Raw genomic sequence first — 22,762 nt, 5'->3', positions numbered from 1 at the left:
TGATTAAACTGAATGAGTTCCTCTTCATTTTCCTTTTAAAGTTCTTTTTTTGGTCCTTATGGAGGGCACAGTGCCTGAGCCAGTGCTGGGAGCTCTTAGAGTGCACAGGTTTCTTGTGAAAACCTAATTTTGACTCAGGGTAAAGGCCAAATCTTGTGAGTTTCAGTGGAAATAATTAGTGGCTATGAACAGCAGCTGGCTCCGCAGCTTTGCTTCCCCTCCCACAACAGGAGTTAAAAATGCAGGAAGCTTTCCCCTTCACAGATTTCTCTGCATTTTAAAAGTGTCTCTAAATATTTTTTAACAACGTCAAATTTTAACATTCTTAACAACAAAAAAAAAGCAGCTGTGGGACATGGGCTCGACAAACCCCTCACTTGGAGATACATTTGGTGACTTGAAAGCTGCGGGGATCCCTGCTGAGCTGGGTTTTGCTCTTTGTTCAGTGAATCCTCTTAGAGCCGGAGGATTTTTTTGTTGTTGTTAATTGTTTCACCACTTTGAAGGCCCAAGCGGCAGCTGGCACGGCCACCCCCCTACCTTTTGTTGTGCTAATTCCCGAGTGCAGGGGGAAGGTCTCTGCCCAGCCGAGGGTTTGTGGAGAGCAGCCTGGGGAATGTGTCCTTGTGGCCAGGAAGCCAATGGTACCTGGGGTGGGTTAGAAGGGGGTGGTCAGTAGGTCAGAGAGGTTCTCCTGCCCCTCTGCTCTGCCCTGGGGAGACCACACCTGGAATCTTGTGTCCAGTTGTGGCCCCTCAGTTCCAGCAGGACAGGGAACTGCTGGAGAGAGTCCAGCGCAGCCACCAAGATGCTGCAGGGAGTGGAGCATCTCCCGTGTGAGGAAAGGCTGAGGGAGCTGGGGCTCTGGAGCTGGACAAGAGGACACTGAGGGGGGACTCATTAATGTTTACAGATATATAAAGGGGGAGTGTCAGGAGGATGGAGCCAGGCTCTTCTCGGTGACAACCAGTGACAGGACAAGGGGCAGTAGATGCAAACTGGAACACGGGAGGTTCCATTTGAATATGAGAGGAGGGTGAGGGTGGCAGAGCCTGGCCCAGGCTGCCCAGGGGGTTGTGGAGTCTCCTTCTCTGCAGACATTCCAACCCGCCTGGACACCTTCCTGTGTAACCTCATCTGGGTGTTCCTGCTCCATGGGGGGATTGCACTGGGTGAGCTTTCGAGGTCCCTCCCAACCCCTGACATTCTGGGATTCTGTGACCCGGGGGGCTGCGGACGGAACGGTGTCCGGACGAAGCTCCGCGGCCGCGCTCCCGAGCTGCCCTGCGCTGAGGAGATTCAAACAGCGGCCCCACCCGCCCACGGTGGCCAGTCTGCCCCGTCTCCTCCTAGCAACAAGGCGGGACTTGATTTTGATTGGCGAAGGGAGCGGGCAGCGCGCTTCTATTGGCTGGAGTGGCGTAGCCTGGGGAGGGGGGTGGAGGGTGAGTGGGTTATACGGCGTAGGGAAGCGGCGGCCATTTTGTGTGGGAGATAGAGGGGCAGCGGCGGAGGGGTTCGGGTCGTGCTTTGAGTCGTGGGTGTCGGAGAGTGACGGCGGAGGAGCAGCGGGGTCGGTTCTTAAAGGCCCGTGTGTGTGTATCTGTGCTGTCGTGCGAACGAGACGGACAGAAGTCGGTAAGGGCGGAGCGGTGCGGGTGCCGTGGCCGCCATGTTGTGCTCGCTGGGCCGCCCCATTGTTGGGGGAACGGGGACGGGGGTTCCCGGCTCCCCGGGGGTTCCGGCGGGACGAGGGGCCGGGGGCTGCGGGCAAGATAAAGATATAAAGTTTGGAGACAAACGGCGGGCCTGTGAGGGCCGCTCCGGTGGGAACAAACAAGCTTTGTTCGTGCTAATGACGTTACCTCAGCCCTTGATTTCCAGCTCTCGCCTTGTGACTAAAACTAAGATGGGCGACTCTTGCTGGAGCTGTAGAGATAAATGGGCTGGGGGTGCCCGAGACTCTGAGGTGACGCGTCGAATAGGGAGAGGTGAACAGACTGGAGTGCTTAAAATACTAAATATGATTTCAGGAGAGGACGAGCTGTGGGGTAAACAGGAAGTTGTTCTAAGAGTTAAAGAGGAATTGCTCTGCTAAGGACGGTTAAAGAATAAAGTGACACTGAGCAATGGAGCTGTGCTGCCGTGGGTGGACGAGGCTTTGGGGCTTCATGGGGGTGTTGGGACATTGGGGGCCAGGAATTGTGGTTTTCAGGGTTTCTTTTCGCTGAGGAGAGATGCATTGAAGCTCTAGTTCCCTATATTTTTCAGTGTATTAGTGTATTTGACCTTTTTTCCCTATTAAAGGATAAGATTTTTGCTTGCCTATTGAAATACTTATTAAGATATATAGGGAGCATTCTTTCTGAAATACTAAGTATGATGGTGAAGTTTATATAGCGTAGGATAAACACTGCCATCTTTGTCTGTTTCTTTTTTTTTTTTTTTTTAGTTTGAAATGTATTGTCATCTTTAACAAATAAGAAACCCAACTGACTTTCTGAATTAGTTCAGCTGCCTTTTTCTCTTTCCAAAATTGAAAGAGAAACTATTGTTTCCTGAACCTGAATTGAAACTTCTTTCTCATTCGCGCAGCGGGACTTCTCCTTCAGAGCGTCTGTGCCGAGAATCCGATGTTGGGCTCGGCTCCCTGGCTGAATACAGCAGATCAGCCCATGAAAACTTCGATTCCTGGCCAAAGGAAGGAGTCCAGCGAAAGGCAGCACCTGCTTTTTCAGGCTTGGAAGCAAGAAAGGGGGCAAGAGTTGGAGAGTGCGGAATCTGAGAAGACAACTGAAAGGTAAATGGGGTGGGAGGGGAACGTGGCGCTGGAGGGTGAGCTGAAGGTGCGATAGGATCTGCCTGGCTGCTTTGGAAATTCAGTCACAAATCAATGCTTTTCCCCTTGAGGTTGTTTTCAGCTCACTTTGGGTTTATCAGAGTAATCCTGGCACGTAGTGGAAAAACTGGGGAGTGGCTTTATCAGTGCAAACTTTGCCCAGATCTTGAGGTGTAAAAACGCTTGGTTTAAGTGTCTTTGGGATTGAATACTAACACCTTAGATTTGGCACTGTATTTTCATGAGCAACACGTGCTTCACATTCTTCCAGTAACACCTTTTGCGGAGGAGGAATGTATTTAGTAGTCAGATCTAAGTTTGTTTAGATTTATTTCAGTTCCTTTCCTTAGAATTCTCTGCATATTTTCTGTTTTAAAAAACAGTAGCAATGCAAACTCCACTGACTTCTCCCCCTGTTTCTACAGGTGACATTGAAGTTGAAGATGGGTGGTGGAGAAAGATTCAACATTCCAGTTCCCCAGTCTAGAAATACCACCAAGAACCATCAACAGCTTAAAAACAGGCAGAAGAATAAAGACCAGAATTCGCAGATGAAGACCTATATGAAGAAAGAGAGAGGACATGGATGCAACTCATCATCTGGTGCATGGCAGGCCATGCAAAAAGGGGGAAAGAACAATGTTCATTTCCCCAACAATCAAAATTGGAGTCCTGCTTTATCGAATCGCAACCTGTTTTTCACACCTCAAACCAATCAGAACTATGCTGGAGCAAAATTTAGTGAGCCGCCCTCACCAAGTGTTCTTCCCAAGCCACCAAGTCACTGGGTACCCGTTTCTTTTAAACCTTCTGATAAAGAAATGATGACATTTCAGCTGAAAACATTACTTAAAGTCCAGGCTTGAGATATAACTTTTCATATTTTTAAAGTTATTTAAATTTACAGGGTTTCAAATTTGAGAGTTTTAAGTCCAGTGCCCGGCTGTACAGAGCTGGATGTTCTTGCTGCATGGAGTAGAAGGGGCTGGACGTTTACATTCCCTTCCTGTTTTACCTCCAAAATTGTGTGCTGTGTTCACTGTGAAATAGGTATTTGCTCTACAATCAATCTAATCAAATTCTGGGCAGTCACCATTTATTGTATTTATTGTAAGAGTAAATGGGACTGCCTCAAAATTGGAATTGTGACTACTTTTTGGTGTTAGAAAACCAGCTTTTACCTAACTTAATGCAGCATTAACTGGGGGGGGAAAAAATGCACTGAAAGCTTTAGGCAGGTACTTTGCTGCCTTTTAAAATGGATAGTTAATAAAAACTGCAGATTTCCAAGCAGAAAACACCCCACCTGGGCACTAGATAAACCAGATTGTCTTATTTGGCACTTTGATGGACAAACGCTTCAAGCCTGTGATTAAAATGGGGTTATAGGAACCACATTGGTGCATGTTCCCCTGAGATCTGAAACACTAGGAGGCTCTGGAGTTGTCTCTGTCCAGCTCTAATTCCCAGTTAATGACGCTGCATTGCCAGGTGACTGCCAAAAAAAATATATCAAAAAATCCTTTGTATTCCGATTGCACTGATGACTTTTAAAATGCATTTTTGTGTTTTTAAAATGGTGACAAATGCGCTTAAATTGGTTACCCTGTAATGATTAAGTTACAGTAGCTTGTGGCAGGTATTGATGTTCTCATAGGGAAGACAGAGCCATGTAAATAAATGTAAGACTTTGTAGCATATGTAAATTGATGCTGGGCTTTCCTGCACAGAAGTATTTTTAGTACAAAACTGCTGAATGTAAGATGATTTAAAAAAATAATTATTTTGTTTAAAAAAAAAAAAAAAGACATTTGTGGCTGTGCCATTGCACTTAACATACAGTGGATACGCATGTTTTACTTGGTTGTGAGATCATTCTTGAACTAAACTTGGTGCAAAAAAGGCTTATTTAGAATTTTTTAATAAAATTTAAAAAAAAATTAAAAACTGCTGAATTTGAAGATTAATGTTCTGAATGTATCAGAGAGGTGTGTATTTAATGGTCAAAACACACCAAGAATAAGGTGTTCAAAATCAAATTGGATGTTTCACAAGAAATACAAAGGGCTGAGGGTTTGGGTGCTTGAGGAATTTGGAGATATTGGAACAGTGTTTCTATTTCTAAAATCAGTCAATGCTACAAGGTTATTTTGTCCCAGGATGTGGGAATTGGTGCGTGTGGAGCTGGGGCGGCTGCCAGCGCAGCTCCGGCCGCTGTCACAGGTCAGTTATTTCTGTTCCAGGACCAACTGACCTGTGACAGCACATCACAAGGTTCTTTTAAAATGCGGGAACTAATAAAACCACAAACTTTACCTTGAAAGGGAGTTTTGCAGATTGGGAAAAGATGTTTAAAATGTTCTGTACATTCAAAATTCACTGGCAGCTGTTTGCATGTTTACAAATCTTAATGCTCCAAATAAGATGGAATTGGCAGTTGTTAAACTTCATGTTTTTGTGACCTGGACCTTCACCAGCAAAGGAGCTGTTTCCCAGTTACAATTCTGTGTATTCAACTTCAAATTGTCAATTACTAATGGTCTATGTACAAATTGGAAACAACACAAAATTTAAATAAAAAATTTTTCACCCCCTAAAAGCATCCACTGGTTTTAAGATGGTGATGGAGAAGCGAGATTATGGTATTTTGGCAGCTCGAGGGTTCTATAAAACTCTTCAGCAGATGGATTAATGTATTTAAATACCCCTTTTGTATCCTTAACTGGCAAGGAAGTCTTTAGAATTGTCTTTATCTGTTAAGAATCTGTAGGTCTGGAAATCCCAATGATTGAGTTTCTTCACCTACAGGGTGAACACAGGGCTGGAAAAGTAACACTGAATTTACTCACAAAGAGGTTCCTCCAGTGCCTTGAGGATAACTTTGTGATGCCAAGGGTGGAGGAGCCGACTAGAAGAGGAGCACTGCTGGACCTCATCCTCACTGACAAGGAGGGGCTGGTTGAAGCGGTAAAGGTTGAGGGCTGCTTTGCTTGCAGCGACCATGAGATGGTGGAGCTCAGGATCTCACATGGCAGGAGCAGGATAGCAAGCAGAACTGCAACCCTGGATTTCAGCAGAGCAAACTTTGGCCTTTTCAGGCAACTGCTGGGGGAAATGCCATGGGCAAGGCTGCTTGAAGGTAAAGGGGCCCAAGAGAGTTGGTCAGTGTTCAGGGACTGTTTGTACCGGGCACAAGATCAGAGCATCCCGACACATAGGAAGCCAAGGAAGGGAGCCAGGAGACCTGCGTGGTTGAACAGGGAACTGCTGGGTGTGCTCAAGTGGAAGAGGAGAGTTTCTAGATCATGGAAGGAGGGGCTGGCCACTTGGGGAGAATATCAGGCTGTTGTCAGAGGGGGTAGGGAGGCAACTAGGAAAGCTGAGGCCTCCTTAGAATGAAACCTGGCCAGAGGGGTCAAGGACAACAGGAAGAGCTTTTTCCAATATGTAGCAGATAAAACTAAAAGCAGAGGCAATGTAGGCCACTGATGAACGAGGTGGGTGCCCTGGTGACAGAAGATACAGAGAAGGCAGTTACTGAACGCCTTCTTTGTCTCTGTCTGCTCTGCTGGAGTCTGTCCTGAGGATCCCGTACTGCTGAGGCCCCAGAGGAAGGCAGGACAATGGGGGAGTTTGCCTCGGTTGATGAGGACTGGGTTAGGGAGCAGTCGGGCAATCTGGACATCCATAAATCCATGGGTCCGGGTGCTGGGGGAGCTGGCTGAGGTCATTGCTGGACCGCTCTCCATCATCTTTGCCAAGTCTTGGGAAACTGGGAGAGGTGCCTGAGGACTGGAGGAAAGCAAATGTCACTCCAGTCTTCAAGAAGGGCAAGAAGGAGGAGCTGCGGAACTCCAGACCAGTCAGCCTCACCTCCATCTACTGGGAAACCAGTGCTGCTGAGGGGCGATTGGGCTCTGCCAACAAAGCCAGACTTGCAAGCAGACAAGCTTAAGCTCAGCCCAGCTGTGATCCCACTCTCTGCTCTGCTGGGTCAGAGGGAACTTCTTGGGTGTTTGGTGCTCGGGGACCCATCTCCATCAGACTATGGCTGTGTTAATTAAGTCAGAAGGTGCTCTCGAGTTATAGTCAAAACTTGTACATTTTATTCCCAATTCACAGGGTTATTTGCACAGATGGAACACAAAACTCAAGAAGAAAGGATGTGTATGAATAAAACATTAGCATCTTTTGATCAAACACACTACAGGGTACATAGTCTTCCCTTCCTAAATAATCTCATCAGTAAGAGCATCTTCAGACAAATATTATAGCAATGGACTACAGACTTTTTAAGCAAGTTACAAGATAAATGGAGAAACCCAGCAATTATTAATGGGTAATTATGTCCTAAAAATGTGTAAGTTTATCCCTTTGTACTTCAAAGTGTTAATCTGCAACATTCCTGCCAAAAAAAATCAAGTAGCAGTGCTGCGATGTAGATCGATCCAACTGCCCCTCTCTGAACACAGTTCGAGCTGTTACCCAGACTAAACAGCAAGAAAAAAAAGCAGCTCTTTCCACAGAGAGCTCAAAATAACATTTAAACTGAAAACTCCACTTTGAATAAAGCCATTATACTGTACATTTAAACATCTTTAAAGACATAGAAAGGATAACATTTAGCTTTCAGAGACCAGCCTATTATAGTCCCTAATTGAGACACCCAGCTACTTAAACACTAAATTTAATATCTTTTAATTACCAGTTGGGTGCATGGACTTTTGGTGAAAAAGAAGTTCCAACAGAGCCTTCTATTACTGCTGAGATAATCAATCCGCTGCAGATACTTAGGAGCACAGCCATTAACTTTCAGCAGAGTTGGTTTTTTACATACTACAATTCTACATATTTTGCAGGAATGACAAAAATCTAGTTTACCACAGGAAAAAAAAACCCCATCCGAATTCGCACCGTTCTTGAGACTCCACAAGAAAGATGCCTATACGTGATCTTTTGTAGCCTGCGTGTTGTTCTTGCATTCCAGCTGTGCATAACCTGCGGGTAGCTTGCACCAGACAGGCTACTGCTTTTTGGTTTTTAGACCAGGACTAAAATACCTGCATCAAGGGAGATGTTTATCTAGATGGGCTGTGGCTTGACTTGCGTGAATGCGTGAACATTCCCTGCCCTTTTTGGCCACATCCTGCTAACTCGGTCCCCAACTGAAAGGCCCACAGAACAGCTTCTTCACAATTTTTCCATGGGAGCAAGAACTAGGACAACATCTTTATTCATGCACTCTTGAAACATCGTGGGTTTGTGTTCGGCTTTTCTGGCTTGTTCATATACACAAGTCAAGTCAAAGTTTAGTCCTACCTCTGGGAGAGAAAGAAAGAACCATCAGAACTGGCAGATACTACATTATACTTGCAATGAATTGGATTTTCAAAACAAAAAGTATTAAACTGTGCTATATATAAATGTTGAGGCACACAATATAAGGACATGCTGACAGAATCAAGTTACTGTTACTCGGCAGTCTGAGATGAGAACCTCAGCCTGGACACAGATTTCTCCTCCCTCCTCCCCACCCATCCAGCTGTAATTCTGGCTGGACTAACGAGAACATTAATTACAGCACCCCCTTGCAGGCTGCCGACAAAACCACCACCAGCTTTCCCACACCACAGACAGGTGGACCATATTTAAGCAGGATTTTAGTCTGGACAACTCTATTTGTTTAAGAGAGCTGAAAAAGGGTGGGGGGTTCTGCTGTGACGAGCCGTTTTTATGGACGGATAATCACAGCTCGACTTAAAGTGTAACGGTGGCTTTATCAAAGCAATTAAGAGCTTTACAGAGGTCTTCTTTTCATGTGGTGGCATAAGAAGAACTGGTTATAAATACAGGTGCCAGGAGGCAGCTTGAGTTTTAAAAGTCATCAGCAAAGTTTCACCACCTTCTAGAGAACCGCTGCTGGCACAGTTTTTGATATGGCAAATATAAATTGATAAGGTGATACGAGAAATTTGGCTCTATATGGTTTGAAGTAGTTCATAACCTGGCTAATCATATCTGAACTATAACCATCAGGAAGTCCATCCAGCAATAACAGAAATTAATGGAAAAGTGCAATATATTAGACTAAAACACATGCTTATCATTCTTATTTTGTCTAGTACCCCTTTTAATATGTGAAATGATATTTATTCGGACATTAAACGATAAATTCCTGACTTGACTGAAATACCATAGTAAGGATTTCACTCCATAAGGGATGCACAGCTCTACTCCTGACCGTGCTCTGGAGTCAAATTCTACAGCTACAATAATTCCAGTGGATCAGTATTTCCTTCATTTTTTTATTACAGCATGTTTGCTAAATTTACAGCAAGCAGAAAATAAGCTGGGTCTTTAGGTATTTTGATCAAAACATTGATGTTTTAAAGGTAGTACACAATATTTGTTAAAAAGAACATATAAAAATACCTTTTTAGAAGCCTCTATAAGAAAGGAAATACAAAGTTTAATCCCACAACTTTCCTCTGCTAGAGCTGCACGCTACTGCTACAGTTTTAAATAGACTTTTTGCTGATTTTTTAAACTATACATCCAGGAAAGTCTACAAAATTAAAGGAACGTGCATATAAATGATTGCATAGCGGAACATGAACATTAACTGCAAACAGTAACGAAAAAGTTAGAAAGACTATCAAATGTACAAAGGTTCTAGAATCAAGCCCCTAAGCACGTTCCACTGCCGAGATTCCAAAGCCATCTGCGTTTCTTCAAAGGCCCTGCTGAGAACACTAAACCCCAAACTTAAGACATTGCTCTAAAAAGCAACTTTTGGAAATCAATATCTTTATATGCTACTACGTGAGACAGCAAGAACTCCATGTGTTTGACGCTGGCTTTTAAAGGTAACTAGAAAAAACGATGCCAAAAGCCGTTTTCATCACAAAGTGTTTGCCTTCTAGAGAAATACTGGTAAGATTACACACTGGTTTTGTTATTGTTCACATTCAGTTCACTAAATATAGTGTATTAGTGAGAACTAAATAGCTAGAGATGCAGCTCTTGTTCATATCCAGCTTCAAACGTTTGTTCTTAAGGAGAACGAAAGCTTGTAACCAAACCACTATCTGTTCCCAGGAAGAAGTGATTCAGGCTTGCTTGACCCAATACTGTTTGCAGTGTAAAAGCAAGCCTTGGCTACTCCGGAAGAGAGGTGGCTACAGTTTTATACCTAGGAATACACCAACTAACCACAGGAGTCATTGGCATAAAAGTTTAGTTCTTATATACTGTACACACACAACTCGAAACAATCTACTGGTATCTAACAGCAGGAAAACTAAGCAATTTTATGGTTAACTGCTCACTAAAATTTAGAATAGATACAAAAACTGCATAAAATGTACACACAACCTAATACTTAGTTGCTCTGCCATTTGCTGCAATCTGAATTTAATTTTCTATTTCAAGGTGCAGGGTTTTTTCCCCTTGCACATTCAGTACTAGCAGCCAGGTCAAAAGCAGCGAAGCCTCGATCCTGCCACTGCATGATCTCTGAACGAGCTCCCAAGACCAACTCTCTCCCCATGTCGTACACGCCATGTTAGTACCATCTCTCCGGATGGCAGGGTTAAAGAGAAACCTCAAAACTCTCTCTCCTCCTTGTGTCAGTGGGCACGGAGAACACAGAAACCTGCCTTTGAACAATAGGAACGTAAACCGGCCAGGCTGCGTTTCGCAGCAGTCAGTGTTGCGCTACGGCTGTCCAGTTTTCCGGTTTCATCCCAAAATGGAGCATCAAAAACCAAGTTAAACAGTTGGTTTAACTGTTCAGCACAAACTGATATCGATTTCTCTACGGGTATGACATTTTTAATGTTGCAAGTTACGATCAATCAAGTCATCACCAATATCTAAGCACTAAAAATGCAAATCTTTACAAAAATATACAAAGAGACACCACAACCAAATCAGTAGCTGCCCATAACATTTAACCAAATGGACATTCTCTCTCTCTCTCTCTCTCTTTCAGTGGCCTCTCAACACTGTTGTAATTTTAACCATTGTCGGCTACAGGGAAAACTGACAAAGAAAGTATTATTTTAGCACTGTTGCAACATCATATTCCTGATAATTTAAGTAAACTGAACTGTGTGTAAATGAATCTTACATGCCTAAAACCAACGTGGATATGCTGTTAGTGGCCACTGGACTTGGGACTAGTCCATGACCTGGATCTGGATTTGGACCTAGATCTAGAATGTGATCTTGACTGTGATTTGGATCTAGCTGGTTCTTTTTTTCTCGACTCCTTTTCATATCTTGAGCTGGACTTATAGTGTGTTTTAGAATCTGTTTTAGAGGTGCCTCTAGATTTGGTGTGAGATGCAGACCTAGACCGTGACTTAGCCTTCATTTCTTTCTTGGGCTGTGACTTGGATCGTGATCTTGAATTGGACTTAGATCTTGAAAAAGATCGATTGCGGTGTTTGAACCTATCAGAATAAAGGGGAGAGAGGAGATTTGAATGTAAAAACACTATTCTTAGACATCTAGTACATTAAAAATTGTTTACCATTTTTTTTTTTTTTGCAGGAGAAACTTTTTTTTAACCTATAGTTAAAGGAATACAGTGATCTAGTTTGCAATTTAAAGGGTGTAAAAAGTGTTTTACCTATCATTGTCCGAATGGCTTCTGCTACGCCGAGGTCTTCCAGTAGGTCTACTGCTAAAAAGGTACATCAGAAAAAGTAAACGGTGACAAATACCTATGTTTGTATACAAATGCTTAATCAATTCTTTTTATGCTGTGCTTTTGCTTTTAGTTACTCTTCAATGCAGCACAGAATTTCATTCAATATTTCTGATTTGATGTAGCATGCAAGATATGTAACTCCCACAAGTAATTACAATGTGAGTATAGAAAAAGACTATTCACAATTTTAACAATTAAATAGTCAGTGTGGCATTTCTCCTCCACCAGTCTGCTGTGCAGTTGAAGCCAAACACACGCTACACTTACTTTCTGGGACTATACGATCTTCTATAGCTGTAATCAAAAGAACGACTTCTAGATCGTCTCCTTTCGTAACTCCGACTCCTAGATCGCCTGTATCTGTCATAGTCATCGTAACGAGAAGAACTGTACAGGTTTCTCCCTTCCTTGGCTTTCATTTGATTCGGTGCTGTAAAAAAAATGCAATATTTTAATATATAGATAGATACAGATATTACATTAATAATATGTATAAGACTAACAGATAGAAAAGAGGTAAGTTCTCTTTACAAGTATCTGTTCAGAAGTCAAGGAAGGGAGCCAGGAGACCTGTGTCGTTAAACAGGGAACTGCTGGGCATGCTCAAGTGGGAGACAAGAGTTTATAGATCATGGAAGAAGGGGCTGGCCACTTGGGGAGAATACAAGGTGTAGGCGAAAAGGACCTGGGGGTCCTGGGGACAGCAGGATGACCATGAGCCAGCACTGGGCCCTTGTGGCCAGGAAGCCAATGGTACCTGGGGTGGGTTAGAAGGGGGTGGTCAGTAGGTCAGAGAGGTTCTCCTGCCCCTCTGCTCTGCCCTGGGGAGACCACACCTGGAATCTTGTGTCCAGTTGTGGCCCCTCAGTTCCAGCAGGACAGGGAACTGCTGGAGAGAGTCCAGCGCAGCCACCAAGATGCTGGAGGGAGTGGAGCATCTCCCGTGTGAGGAAAGGCTGAGGGAGCTGGGGCTCTGGAGCTGGACAAGAGGAGACTGAGGGGTGACCTCATTGATGTTTACAGATATATGAAGGGTGAGTGTCAGGAGGATGGAGCCAGGCTCTTCTTGGTGACAACCAGTGACAGGACAAGGGGCAATGGGTTTAAATTGGAACACAAAAGGTTCCACTTAAATTTGAGAAGAAACTTCTCCACAGTGAGGGTGGCAGAGCCTGGCCCAGGCTGCCCAGGGGGGTTGTGGAGCCTCCTTCTCTGCAGACATTCCAACCCGCGTGGACACCTTCCTGTGTAACCTCATCTGGGTGTTCCTGCTCCATGGGGGGATTGCACGGGATGAGCCCTCCAGGTCCCTTCCAATCCCTGACATTCTGGGATTATACTGGAACTTTAAGGCTAAAATCAGTCTGATGAAACACACACAAGGCACTTACTCTTCCGATCCCCCTGTGCAAACTGGATTTCTATTTGCCGACCACAAATCCACTTTCGATCCAAATTATGGAGAGCATCCTCTGCATCACGGACATCTTCAAATGTGGTGAGTGTTAAGGTACTTGGGAATTTGAGTAGTTTACAGATTTGGTATTTAAAATAAAAAAAAAATACCAGTTATTTTCTAATTTTACTTTTTTTTTTTTAAAAAAAGTTCTGTTGGTTGTGCTACAGTAAACACTAGTAAATTTACTATTTTTTTATTAACCACCATCTATCTAAGAACTCCTATACTAAAATTAAAATCTCATAATATCATCATGTACTTATCCATAAGCAAGCAGTTGCTATGCAATACTCTTAACTTTTTTCCTCTCCCACTTGTACTTATGCAAGGCAAAAAACCCGGTATCCTTTTAAAATACATTTGTTAATGGTCATTCAGGTCTGTCCACTACATTGACTTTATGAAAGTTAAACCCTAGCTCTTAAATTATGCTAGGCATACCAACAGTAAAAATTAACAAGTGTCTAATTATTTTAAAATAAAGCCTCCCACCACCCCTCCCCAATTTTTAAGTTTAAATTATGTAATGCCAGACCTTCAACAGTCTGAGATAAAAATCACACACTAAACCCCCTGCACTGTCAGTCAGGTCAGGTGTTCAATAACACAGACATTACTAATTTACTAATGTTAATCTGTGAGACTGACCACTACTGTAATTCGCACACCTCCTTCCAGCTGTGACCTGGGAGAAGGAATTGCCTTTCTCCTGGTAGCAACTCAGTTCATCCTCAGCACCACCTGTGAAGAACTAAACCATAGTGCTGTAGGAGTAGATCTTGAGAAACCCAGAACGAATGCACTTTCACTCGAGCACAGTTACAATAGCACTCACAAGAGAAATACCACAGGGTTTGTCAACGGACTAAACCAGAATCATTCATCAAATTGCTGCTTACATGACAAACAGAAGAAAAACTGTTATTCTGTAGGATACATCAGGTATGACTCCTTTAATCTTGGCCACCATTCAACTTCATCTTGACCTTTAACTCTTTAAGTGCTTGTCAGAAGGACTTGTCATGAGATGCTTGGCCAAAAATGACAGATGGCTTTATCTTTTACTTTGAAAAACAACCTTTTCCCCCTTTTGCAGATAAAGCGAAGCTTTGTCTCCCATTATGGCTTGTCCTTCTTCCAGCTTTTCTTTACTTTTTCTTTTCCCAAACTCTCCCTTCTCTTCAAGCCTGATCCTTAAGAGGTCTTTGGCTTGTCTACTTGCCTTAATTGTTGAACTCTACTCTAAAGGTTCTTTCATGCTTTCTCTTTGGGGTCGCCATTACTGTACAGCTTTACATTCTGAGGCAACAACAGAGGACAGTAAATTAGGGGACAATATTAAAGAAAAAACTTCACCTCATTTTTTATACAATCTGATTTTGATCAAGTGATTCCAGTTTCCATTTGTTAAATTAACAATGAATACCAGCCACAGTTCGCTAAGCACAAGTTTACTTACATACCAGTGATAATAAAAACGTGCTAGACAATTTTGAGTCAGTGATAAATTTTCAGTTAAATTAGATAGTATTAATTTCAGTGACATAAGCAAGCTTTTATATTACTGGACTTAAGTTTTGCAAAAAGGCAAAGAACAATTGAGAGAAGTTAATCTATGAAAATCAACACCACAATATAAGACACTTATTAGATACAACACAAAAGTAAACTGCTGTTTCATTTAGATTTGTTACCTCTCACACAAACTTGAATTTCAAACTTCAACACCCCTCACTAATCAGCCATCTGAAGAAAGGATATTGAACATAAGCAAATCCTCTGGGACGACGAGTGTAGAAGTCAAGTGGAACGTATACATCAACTATAGGTCCATACCGACCAAATTCACGGCGCAAGTCTTCAGACCTAGAATATCACAAATATCTCATATTTTTTTTTCACTGTTTAAGGTGCTATAAAACATATACACACACACAATTGAAAATCTACAACTGATAAGATCATCCACCTCTTTGGAAGCAGTTGGTAGAGGATGCATGTACCAAAACATGTTTTGAGAAAAAAGTGTTCGAGCAGCTCATTCCTAAGCAACACATGGGGCTTCTCTGAAACACTCAAGCCTCAGGATGCTTAAGATCCACCCTGGCATTTTGAAACCTGTGTTCAGCACAACTCTACAAGAGGAGTGTAAATGAGAAGTGACACATATTAGTCAATTCAATGCAGGATGTGCTAGCAAAGGTGGGCAGAAAGGAAAAAAGAAGGATCTAAGAATTACTGTCATTCAAGTATCTCATGTAACTCTTGACAATGCTTTTGCAACACGCATATGCCAACTCGTAGGATCCAAGGAAAGAGTATAATAATAAACCAGTCACACAAACCCATCTCCATAGAAGAATCAATACTTACAACCACATCAAATAGAACAAAACTTGAGTGAGCAACCACTCGTGCCCTCAGGACAGCTTTTCCAGAGAGCGGAGCACTAAACTGCTGAATAGACCTGGAACTACACTTGGAAAAACTACTGTCTCCTCAACCGAGAGGTTTCTTAATCACATCAGCTTCTTTACATGTATTTTTGTGTCATTTGAGGACAACAACCTGCATGAGAAAGACCCTGTAATACTGTATTTATGTGGTATAAGCTACTACTATTCATTTCTCTTTCTCATTGGTTGGGAAAGAACCTACAGTGCATAAAGTCAATGACAGCAGAAGGGAACTAAACTATCAAGATCTTACAATGAAACCATCTCTAAGAAGAATGTACTGCCTAATCATAAGCTTATGGTGAAAGCCTCAATAGGATCCACATTATTTTTTAAAAGTTTGGAAGTAATAGTTCTCCTTGGCTGTTCTTATAGTAAAACTACCAGAAAGAGGAAAGAAAATTCATGCAAATAAATTTAAAATTTTTAATTTGAAGCTACTGATGCTTTTGATGACAATAACGTTCTTAATTCATTCCATTCCATCGTGCCCACGCTACCGTTATTTGCTGCACAACTTTGGTGCAAGCTGCCCAGGCAGCAAGTTTGAAAACTCGTGCCTGTATTTTATACAACTAGACCTTGCAGGGATTTCCATACAAATTCTACTACAATTAAAAACATACGAGTGCTCTAATTCACCTGTGCATTCTGTACTAATATGCTCTATGAATGTTTTACAGACAATAAATACAAGAGGGACACAATTAACTGTAAAAAAGAAACGGAGAAATCTGGCAGTTTATTTAAAAAAATCTAGGTAGTAAATAAAAATCTGTGCAATATGCCCTTGAAATTTAAAAAACCTCCTTATTAAAAGGTATTTCACTATTTTGCTGCACATATATATACAGAATTTTGCTACAACACAATTCTGAAGGAAAGAGGATTGTTTCTCCCCCTCTATGGCGAGTGAGTGTCACAAGAGGACATGGTACCCAACAATTAATGTAATAACCCTCCACCCCGAACTGGCAGCAATTACCATCCTAACGGAACCAACTACACCAGGAATATTTTGGGGACACCCGCAGCAAAGGCGCCGTTTTCTCCCTTCTTGGAACAATCGCTTTCAAAGCCCGTTACAAACTCCAGCGGCGTTGCCAAGGCGGCGGCTCGTCGTGAAAAATCCCGCCTCAATCTCCCGCTGGACAAACTCAAAAAGGCGGGGAGCAGAGTTGCACTTTTCTCCCGGCCCAGCTTTGTTCTGGCTGGATGTTGTTTGGAAACCGACCCTCATGGAGAGGAGGGGAAACAGAGCAGCGTGGCGAGGAGGGAGAGGAAAATGGAGAAAGGGGGAGGAAAGCAAGGCAGGGAGAAACGTAAAGGCGAGGAAAGGAGCAGGTTGGACTCCCCCCCTCCCCTCCCGTCGCTCCGGGAGAGCCCCAGTCCCCTCAGGCCTCAGCCGCCGGCGCGGCCTAGCGAGCCCGCCAAAGCCTGCGCGCCCCCCCCCCGCGCTGCCACCCGCCCCCACTCACCGGGTGTCGTCGGCCACGTTCCGCACGAACAGCGAGGTGTTGGGGGGGCGCAGGTAACGGGACATGGCGGTGGCTGGACGAGGGAGGGAGGGAGGGAACGAGCGGCAGGGCCCAGGCGCTGCGGGGAACCGAGCGGCTGAGGAGACCCCTCCGGAGCTGCACGCAGCGCCACCGCCGCCCGCCCCGCCGGCTCTCGCGAGACTTCCCACGGGGCTTCCGGCGAGAGCGGCCGGCGCCAAAACCCGCTCTCCCCTCACTGCGCCTGCGCCCTCTACTCGCCGCGAGCGCAGGAATGCGCAGGCGCAGTGGGCACCGCCCCCCAGCGCTGTTTTCCCGCCGAAAAGCGACAAGATGGCGACCGCGCTTTCGCTGTGAGGAGAGAAGGAGCCTCACGCTGTCACCCTTGGCCCGTTACTGACTGTAAGGAACGTTTAACGAAGATCTGTTGTTTTTATATAACTGCTGCCTCACCCCAGCACGGGGGAAGGGATGAGAGATATCGGACTATGAATCCTTAATGTAAAACTGTGAGGGACTGTGGTGGGTCCGTGGATTCCCGATGGAGGGTATGGTAACAGAAATTAGCCTTGAAGATATTAAGGCCTACACGTGAGAAAGATGGGAGTAAAGGAGTATAAAGAGATATTAAGGTGTACCCGTGAAAGATAAGGGACTAAAAGAGCAACAGTGATGATAGCAAAGTTAGCCAATGAGGTGTTACTACTGCAACTTGTAACCAATAGCAAAAAGACACTTGAGCTGGTATAAGACTATATAAAAAGGTGTTTGTGGCCATAAATGGAGACTGCTGTTTGTACTTAAGAACTTGGTCTATGTTGTTTGCCCTGCTCAACCACAACATAAAACACCGTCTCTTCCTGGAATATATACTGGTAGTATGCATACTCATACCTGCATTTACAAGTTAATTTAGGGGGAAAGGTAGCCAAAGTACCAGGAATCCATATCTTAAATAGATCGATAAGAGGAAGGATATTGTATGTAAACTGCGGCAGGTCGGGTGGTCTGTAAACCCCGAAGTACCAACCAGTGGGGAACAGGGGAGGGAAATTGCGGCCGAGATTTGGGGGGGATATAAGCAGGGGCTTTTTGCCCTATTACGTGTGCCTACCTTTAGGTAGAACACCCGGTGTTGCAATATCGTTATTAAAAAAATTGCTTTGCTGAGAGGTCCTGCCCGAGCCTATTATATTTGCAACATAATTGTTTCCTACACTGACAATATTGTTGTGTCCCAGGAGTTTTCATCGGACAGCTGTAGAGCAAGCGCTGTATGCAAAGGACCAGCCCTTTTTCACTAAAGGTGTTTGTGCAATGAGAACGGCAAGAGGTGATTTCTGAACACCTTATTGTGTGACTCACCAGCAGATCTGTGAGTGAACAGTTATAAGTGATTTGATGAAGAGTTCAATAAAGCAGCATGTGTATCATTGCTGGTGTGAGGGATTTTCAGTGAGCTGCAGATGGGAAAGAGTTAATGCAGGTTTGATGTCTGCCACTAGCATATTTTGCTTTTAAATGGCTGAACATGAATGAAAACTCTGGTGGGTGGACACTCCTGTTCACGTCCTGCCAGTTGCACACTCGGAATTGCCAGGCTTTTCTACAGATTTTGAATGACAGATGAAGTTCGATCACCAACACAGGAGGTATATATCAACTATATAAGCAGCTCTTCTGAAAAAAAATAATGGTGGTTGTATTGTCAGTGATCTGTGTTCAGGACCCTGCAGGAGTCTCTGACAGTGTTTTCTGCATTTAATATTAACAGTTAATGCTATTCTGTGTTAAGTATACTAACAGCAGGTTGAGTTTGTTGCCTTGTGCAGTGTATATACAAATCTGCTTGTACAAGTCATCAAAAGAACTGAATGCTGTTTTGTGGTGTTTCATTGTGTAGTTGGCAGCAGTTACCCAGCAACTTCCAAACACAAGTTGTTTCAGGCTCTTATATGGCTTTTTGCGTACCGATGCTTTAAAGCAGCTTTCTCCCTGAGTTTAAGCAGTGTCTTCATTTCTGTTCTGTTGATCTTATTTATGTGTAATTCACGTGGAATTTAATTTAGCCTGCAAATTGTACTTAGCATTAGAGCTGCCTAGGAAGCAAAATGAACACAATGAGACTTGCATAGTTACACCAGTAAAGCTCCTCCTGAGGACAACCTGATCCCAGAATAGGAGTACACTTCCCAGATTGCTTATATCATGTTGCAGGTGTTAATAACTAAAACACAACATCCCCACTCACAAATTCCTCTTCTCCTAGCATAGGAAGATGTAGACTCAACATTCTTAATTGGAATAAAACAGCCCCTGAGGATTTCAAATGGCATAATCAGTCCAGCAGCTTTTTTTCATGGGGGGTCTTACACTCTAACAAATCTGCGGTGACTTAAATAAGTATGAAATTGGACTGCTAATATAGCAGTAGGATCTAATCAGCAGTGAACTGAGAAACGGTTATAGGCATGGGTCCTGCGTGTTTTATACTGCAGTAGAGACATAATCTGAACATAAATGGTTTAGTTGTACTTGAGCTTCACAAACTCGAACAGCAACAAGCAAATATTGGGAATATGTTGCAAATTGGAAGGATGTTTAATTCCCTTTGCTCTTGTAGTGCCTCATTTTTGTTTAATTGTACTCTTGTGTACTTCATTTTAAGAGCAGTCGTTCCTATTATTACTTTATGACTGTTAAATACTTCATAGCTTTTAAAATATTACTGTGTCTATTCCTGTTACAGACACGTGGTGCAGAGTCGCTAAGTAAACGTCTAATTGTTCTTTGCTGGCTAGGTTACAGAGAAAGGATTTTAAGTAGAAGACCAAACTTTATTAGGCAAAGGAATTAAAGCTGAATATGTTCACTGAGTATGTAAGAAATGAAGAAGCATTTATATCAGCTTTTGTCTGCTCCCAAAGATTATTATGATAAATCATAATGTTCCAGTTAATGTCCAGGTTTGGTTGTCTGGGAGGTAGATTTCTGTTACTTGGACTATAGAAGGAATCTGTAAGTCTACTCAGGGAAAGCATGGTCTTATAATAATGGGAAGTGATGTGTGTGTGAAAGGAGAGTAGAAATATTAACTACTTTCTCTACTAGTTTTTCAGATAACAAAGATCACACCTTTTGGAAATGGCACTTTATTCTAGATATGTAAAGATGTCACAAAGAACGTGATCTGTGTTTAAACTTTCTTGCTTCTTCTGACAAGTGTTACTCCGCCAAAAGTCATAGTCTGCAGGAGACAAATATCACAGATACACAGAATGTTAGGGATTGGAAGGGACCTTGAAAGATCATCTAGTCCAATCACCCCACCGGAGCAGGAACACCCAGATGAGGTTACACAGGAAGGTGTCCAGGTGAGTTTGAATGTCTGCAGAGAGGAGACTCCACAACCTCCCTGGGCAGCCTGGGCCAGGCTCTGCCACCCTCACTGTGGAGAAGTTTCTTCTCAAATTTAAGTGGAACCTCTTGTTTTCCAATTTGAACCCATTACCCCTTGTCCTATCATTGGTTGTCACCCAGAAGAGCCTGGCTCCATCCTCCTGACACACCCCCTTTATATATCTGTAAACATTAATGAGGTCACCCCTCAGTTTCCTCTTGTCCAGCTCCAGAGCCCCAGCTCCCTCAGCCTTTCCTCACACGGGAGATGCTCCACTCCCTTCAGCATCTTTGTTGCCCTGTGCTGGACTCTCTCCAGCAGTTCCCTGTCCTGCTGGAACTGAGAGGCCACAACTGGACACAATATTCCAGATGTGGTCTCACCAGGGCAGAGTAGAGGGGCAGGAGAACCTCTCTGACCTACTGACCACCCCCCTTCTAATCCACCCCAGGTACCATTGGCTTCCTGGCCACAAGGGCCCAGTGCTGGCTCATCGTCATCCTGCTGTCCACCAGGTCCTGGTTATATGCATAACTTGTTTCTCATTTAGACTTTAGGAAATTTATTCAGAGCTAAGTGGCTCGAAGTCTCTGTAATTCATATGTAATTCAGCATTTTTCTCAATGTATCACTTACCTCCACCATTTCGTTTCCTTTAATTTCTTGCTCATGAGAGAACTTGTCTGATTTGCACACAAGCTTCCCATTTACCATGTTCACAGTACACTGTCGAAGCACATTTACAAATTATAAAAAATGTTAGATTTTGGAATTAAATTAGAGGAAGTAGGGGACTACATACATAGGAAATGCTAATTTAAACTGGACACCACAGCATTTTAATAAGAGTTTTAGAAGAAGGATTTATGTTTGTTGAAATGATAGATATGTATGCTAATAGGAATGGTACAAACAAGTTTCACTCATGCACAGAAACTGAAGTATAAGGATGAGTAAAGAAATGCACCCATTCCTGAAATAAATTACCTTTAGCTTTCTGCCATCCATAGTAGTGATGTCAGCCTCTTTTCCAAGTGTAAATGAGTTAGTTACAGATTGCTTGGGGGTTTTTGATGTCACAACAAAGTCATTTCCTTTTTGTTGTATTTCAACAGTAGGCTGAATATCTTTGGCCATTTTGATAAGGTCATCTGGCAGTGCTGTAAAAGGAGGCAATAAAGGGCTTCTATGAAGTCGTGTGTTGATATTAAATAACAAATTATTTTCTCTGATAAGGGTGCAAAAGATACAAACCAATAAGAGAAAGTGATGCCCAAGTTAAAAGACAAATCTTGTTTTGGATTCCTCACTTCTCTATGGGTATATTGTTCCATTCCATCTAAGTCTGTATAAATTTTGATGTTATATATCTCTTGCAATCTGAGCAAATGATTTCAAAAGTAACTGGGCACTTACCAAGAGCCTTCAGAAACTCTTCATAGTTCTCCTGAGCATAGACCTGCCAGGTGCCGTTGAAGGCCATTCTGGATGCTGGAACGCGGTTTAGGGTGGTGACGGTAGCAGGAAATTGAGGGCTCTGCCTGGTTATTCAGGTGCTATTTATGGAAAGGGAAAGGCCAGCCCAAACCGTGAGATGACAGGCTAATTATTAACCGTGGAGTAACAATTATTAATCATTTATTTGTTCTTAATGATCATAACCTCTAGTTCATTTTGCTTTGTTGGAAATCTTACCTTGACCAGCTGTTTTGGGATGTTATGTTTATTGTGGGTTACTGAACTTGGGTAATTATTTGTAATTGTTGTGAAGTGTGCATGGATTAATTTGTTGTCTTTTTGTTCACGTCTTGTTTTGGACAGAATTCTTCAGATAAAATGGCATCTTATACAAGAGGTGTGAGGTAGTTACTGTCTTACAGCAGGAACTTCCTAATTACCACAATATGGGCACTTGGACCTTAAATGGTGGGAATAAAATAAAATTAACAGCTATTTCTTCCAAAATTGTGGGCCTCCAGTTGCTTGAGGACAGGGAAAATCATGTTGGAATGGGGCAGTCACTTACGGCTTTATCCAGTAGATGTCAGTAATGTGTATCTAAATCTGTATTAAATTTGGTTTATTATTATTTTTTGTAATAATCACTGCATACATAGGAGATTAAAGGTAAAATAAAATATGGAAGGTTGCTTGGAGACCGAAATGAAATAAGTAAATGGGATGTATTATTTTTTTTTCTCACTTGTTATAGTTGGTGAGTGATATTTCTTGCTGTCTGTGCCAGCACAACTGTTGATTTTGGAAGATATTCATGAGATTATGTGTCTTGCAATTATATTGCTTAATTCAGATGGAGCCTGTATCCCAGGGGTTGGTGACCTTTCTAAGTTAACTTTTATTACCCCATATTGGTCAGTAATTCTTCTGTTTTAATA

At 42.9% G+C, this 22,762-nt stretch overlaps 3 protein-coding genes across 8 annotated transcripts; 1 reads left to right on the top strand and 2 right to left on the bottom strand.

Moving 5' to 3' along the window:
* The first annotated feature begins 1,472 nt into the window (after nt 1-1,472).
* Nucleotides 1,473-4,046, top strand: PNRC2 (proline rich nuclear receptor coactivator 2). The gene is made up of 3 exons (XM_082071222.1): nt 1,473-1,638; nt 2,596-2,800; nt 3,265-4,046. Exon 3 carries the CDS (start codon nt 3,283-3,285, stop codon nt 3,703-3,705), a length of 423 nt encoding a protein of 140 aa, XP_081927348.1. The 5' UTR covers nt 1,473-1,638; nt 2,596-2,800; nt 3,265-3,282; the 3' UTR covers nt 3,706-4,046.
* Nucleotides 4,047-6,922: 2,876 nt separating this feature from the next.
* Nucleotides 6,923-17,170, bottom strand: SRSF10 (serine and arginine rich splicing factor 10). 6 transcript variants are annotated; one of them, XM_082071367.1, is made up of 7 exons: nt 16,949-17,167; nt 14,776-14,880; nt 12,947-13,050; nt 11,823-11,985; nt 11,475-11,528; nt 11,194-11,295; nt 6,923-8,160 (listed from the first exon to the last, which is right to left on the bottom strand). In XM_082071367.1, exons 1-7 carry the CDS (start codon nt 17,011-17,013, stop codon nt 8,142-8,144), a joined length of 612 nt encoding a protein of 203 aa, XP_081927493.1. In that variant the 5' UTR covers nt 17,014-17,167; the 3' UTR covers nt 6,923-8,141. The 6 variants fall into 6 exon arrangements, with proteins under 6 accessions (XP_081927493.1, XP_081927495.1, XP_081927494.1 ...); XM_082071369.1 differs by lacking the exon at nt 11,194-11,295 and having other exon boundaries at nt 11,475-11,525; nt 16,949-17,168; XM_082071368.1 differs by lacking the exon at nt 11,194-11,295 and having other exon boundaries at nt 16,949-17,166.
* Nucleotides 17,171-20,162: 2,992 nt separating this feature from the next.
* Nucleotides 20,163-21,882, bottom strand: LOC309449411 (fatty acid-binding protein, liver; the record flags this gene model as incomplete). The annotated part of the gene is made up of 4 exons (XM_082071524.1): nt 21,783-21,882; nt 21,354-21,526; nt 21,003-21,092; nt 20,163-20,213 (listed from the first exon to the last, which is right to left on the bottom strand). Exons 1-4 carry the CDS (start codon nt 21,847-21,849, stop codon nt 20,163-20,165), a joined length of 381 nt encoding a protein of 126 aa, XP_081927650.1. The 5' UTR covers nt 21,850-21,882.
* Between the last annotated feature and the right edge of the window lie 880 nt (nt 21,883-22,762).

Source organism: Streptopelia decaocto, assembly GCF_964273445.1.
Source record: "Streptopelia decaocto genome assembly, chromosome: 23".
NCBI classification, from domain to species: Eukaryota; Metazoa; Chordata; class Aves; order Columbiformes; family Columbidae; genus Streptopelia; species Streptopelia decaocto.
Note: the sequence above shows the minus strand (reverse complement) of the source record. Positions and strands in the feature narration are given on the sequence as shown.

Coding starts and splice junctions, on each gene's coding strand:
- SRSF10 (XM_082071364.1), bottom strand. CDS start 17,013: ATGTCCCGTTACCTGCGCCCCCCCAACACCTCGCTGTTCGTGCGGAAC. Junction 13,051..14,775: donor AGAGGATTTGCTTATGTTCA/ATATCCTTTCTT, acceptor AACACTCACCAC/ATTTGAAGATGTCCGTGATG. Junction 11,296..11,474: donor AGCCATTCGGACAATGATAG/GTAAAACACTTT, acceptor TTATTCTGATAG/GTTCAAACACCGCAATCGAT.
- PNRC2 (XM_082071222.1), top strand. CDS start 3,283: ATGGGTGGTGGAGAAAGATTCAACATTCCAGTTCCCCAGTCTAGAAAT.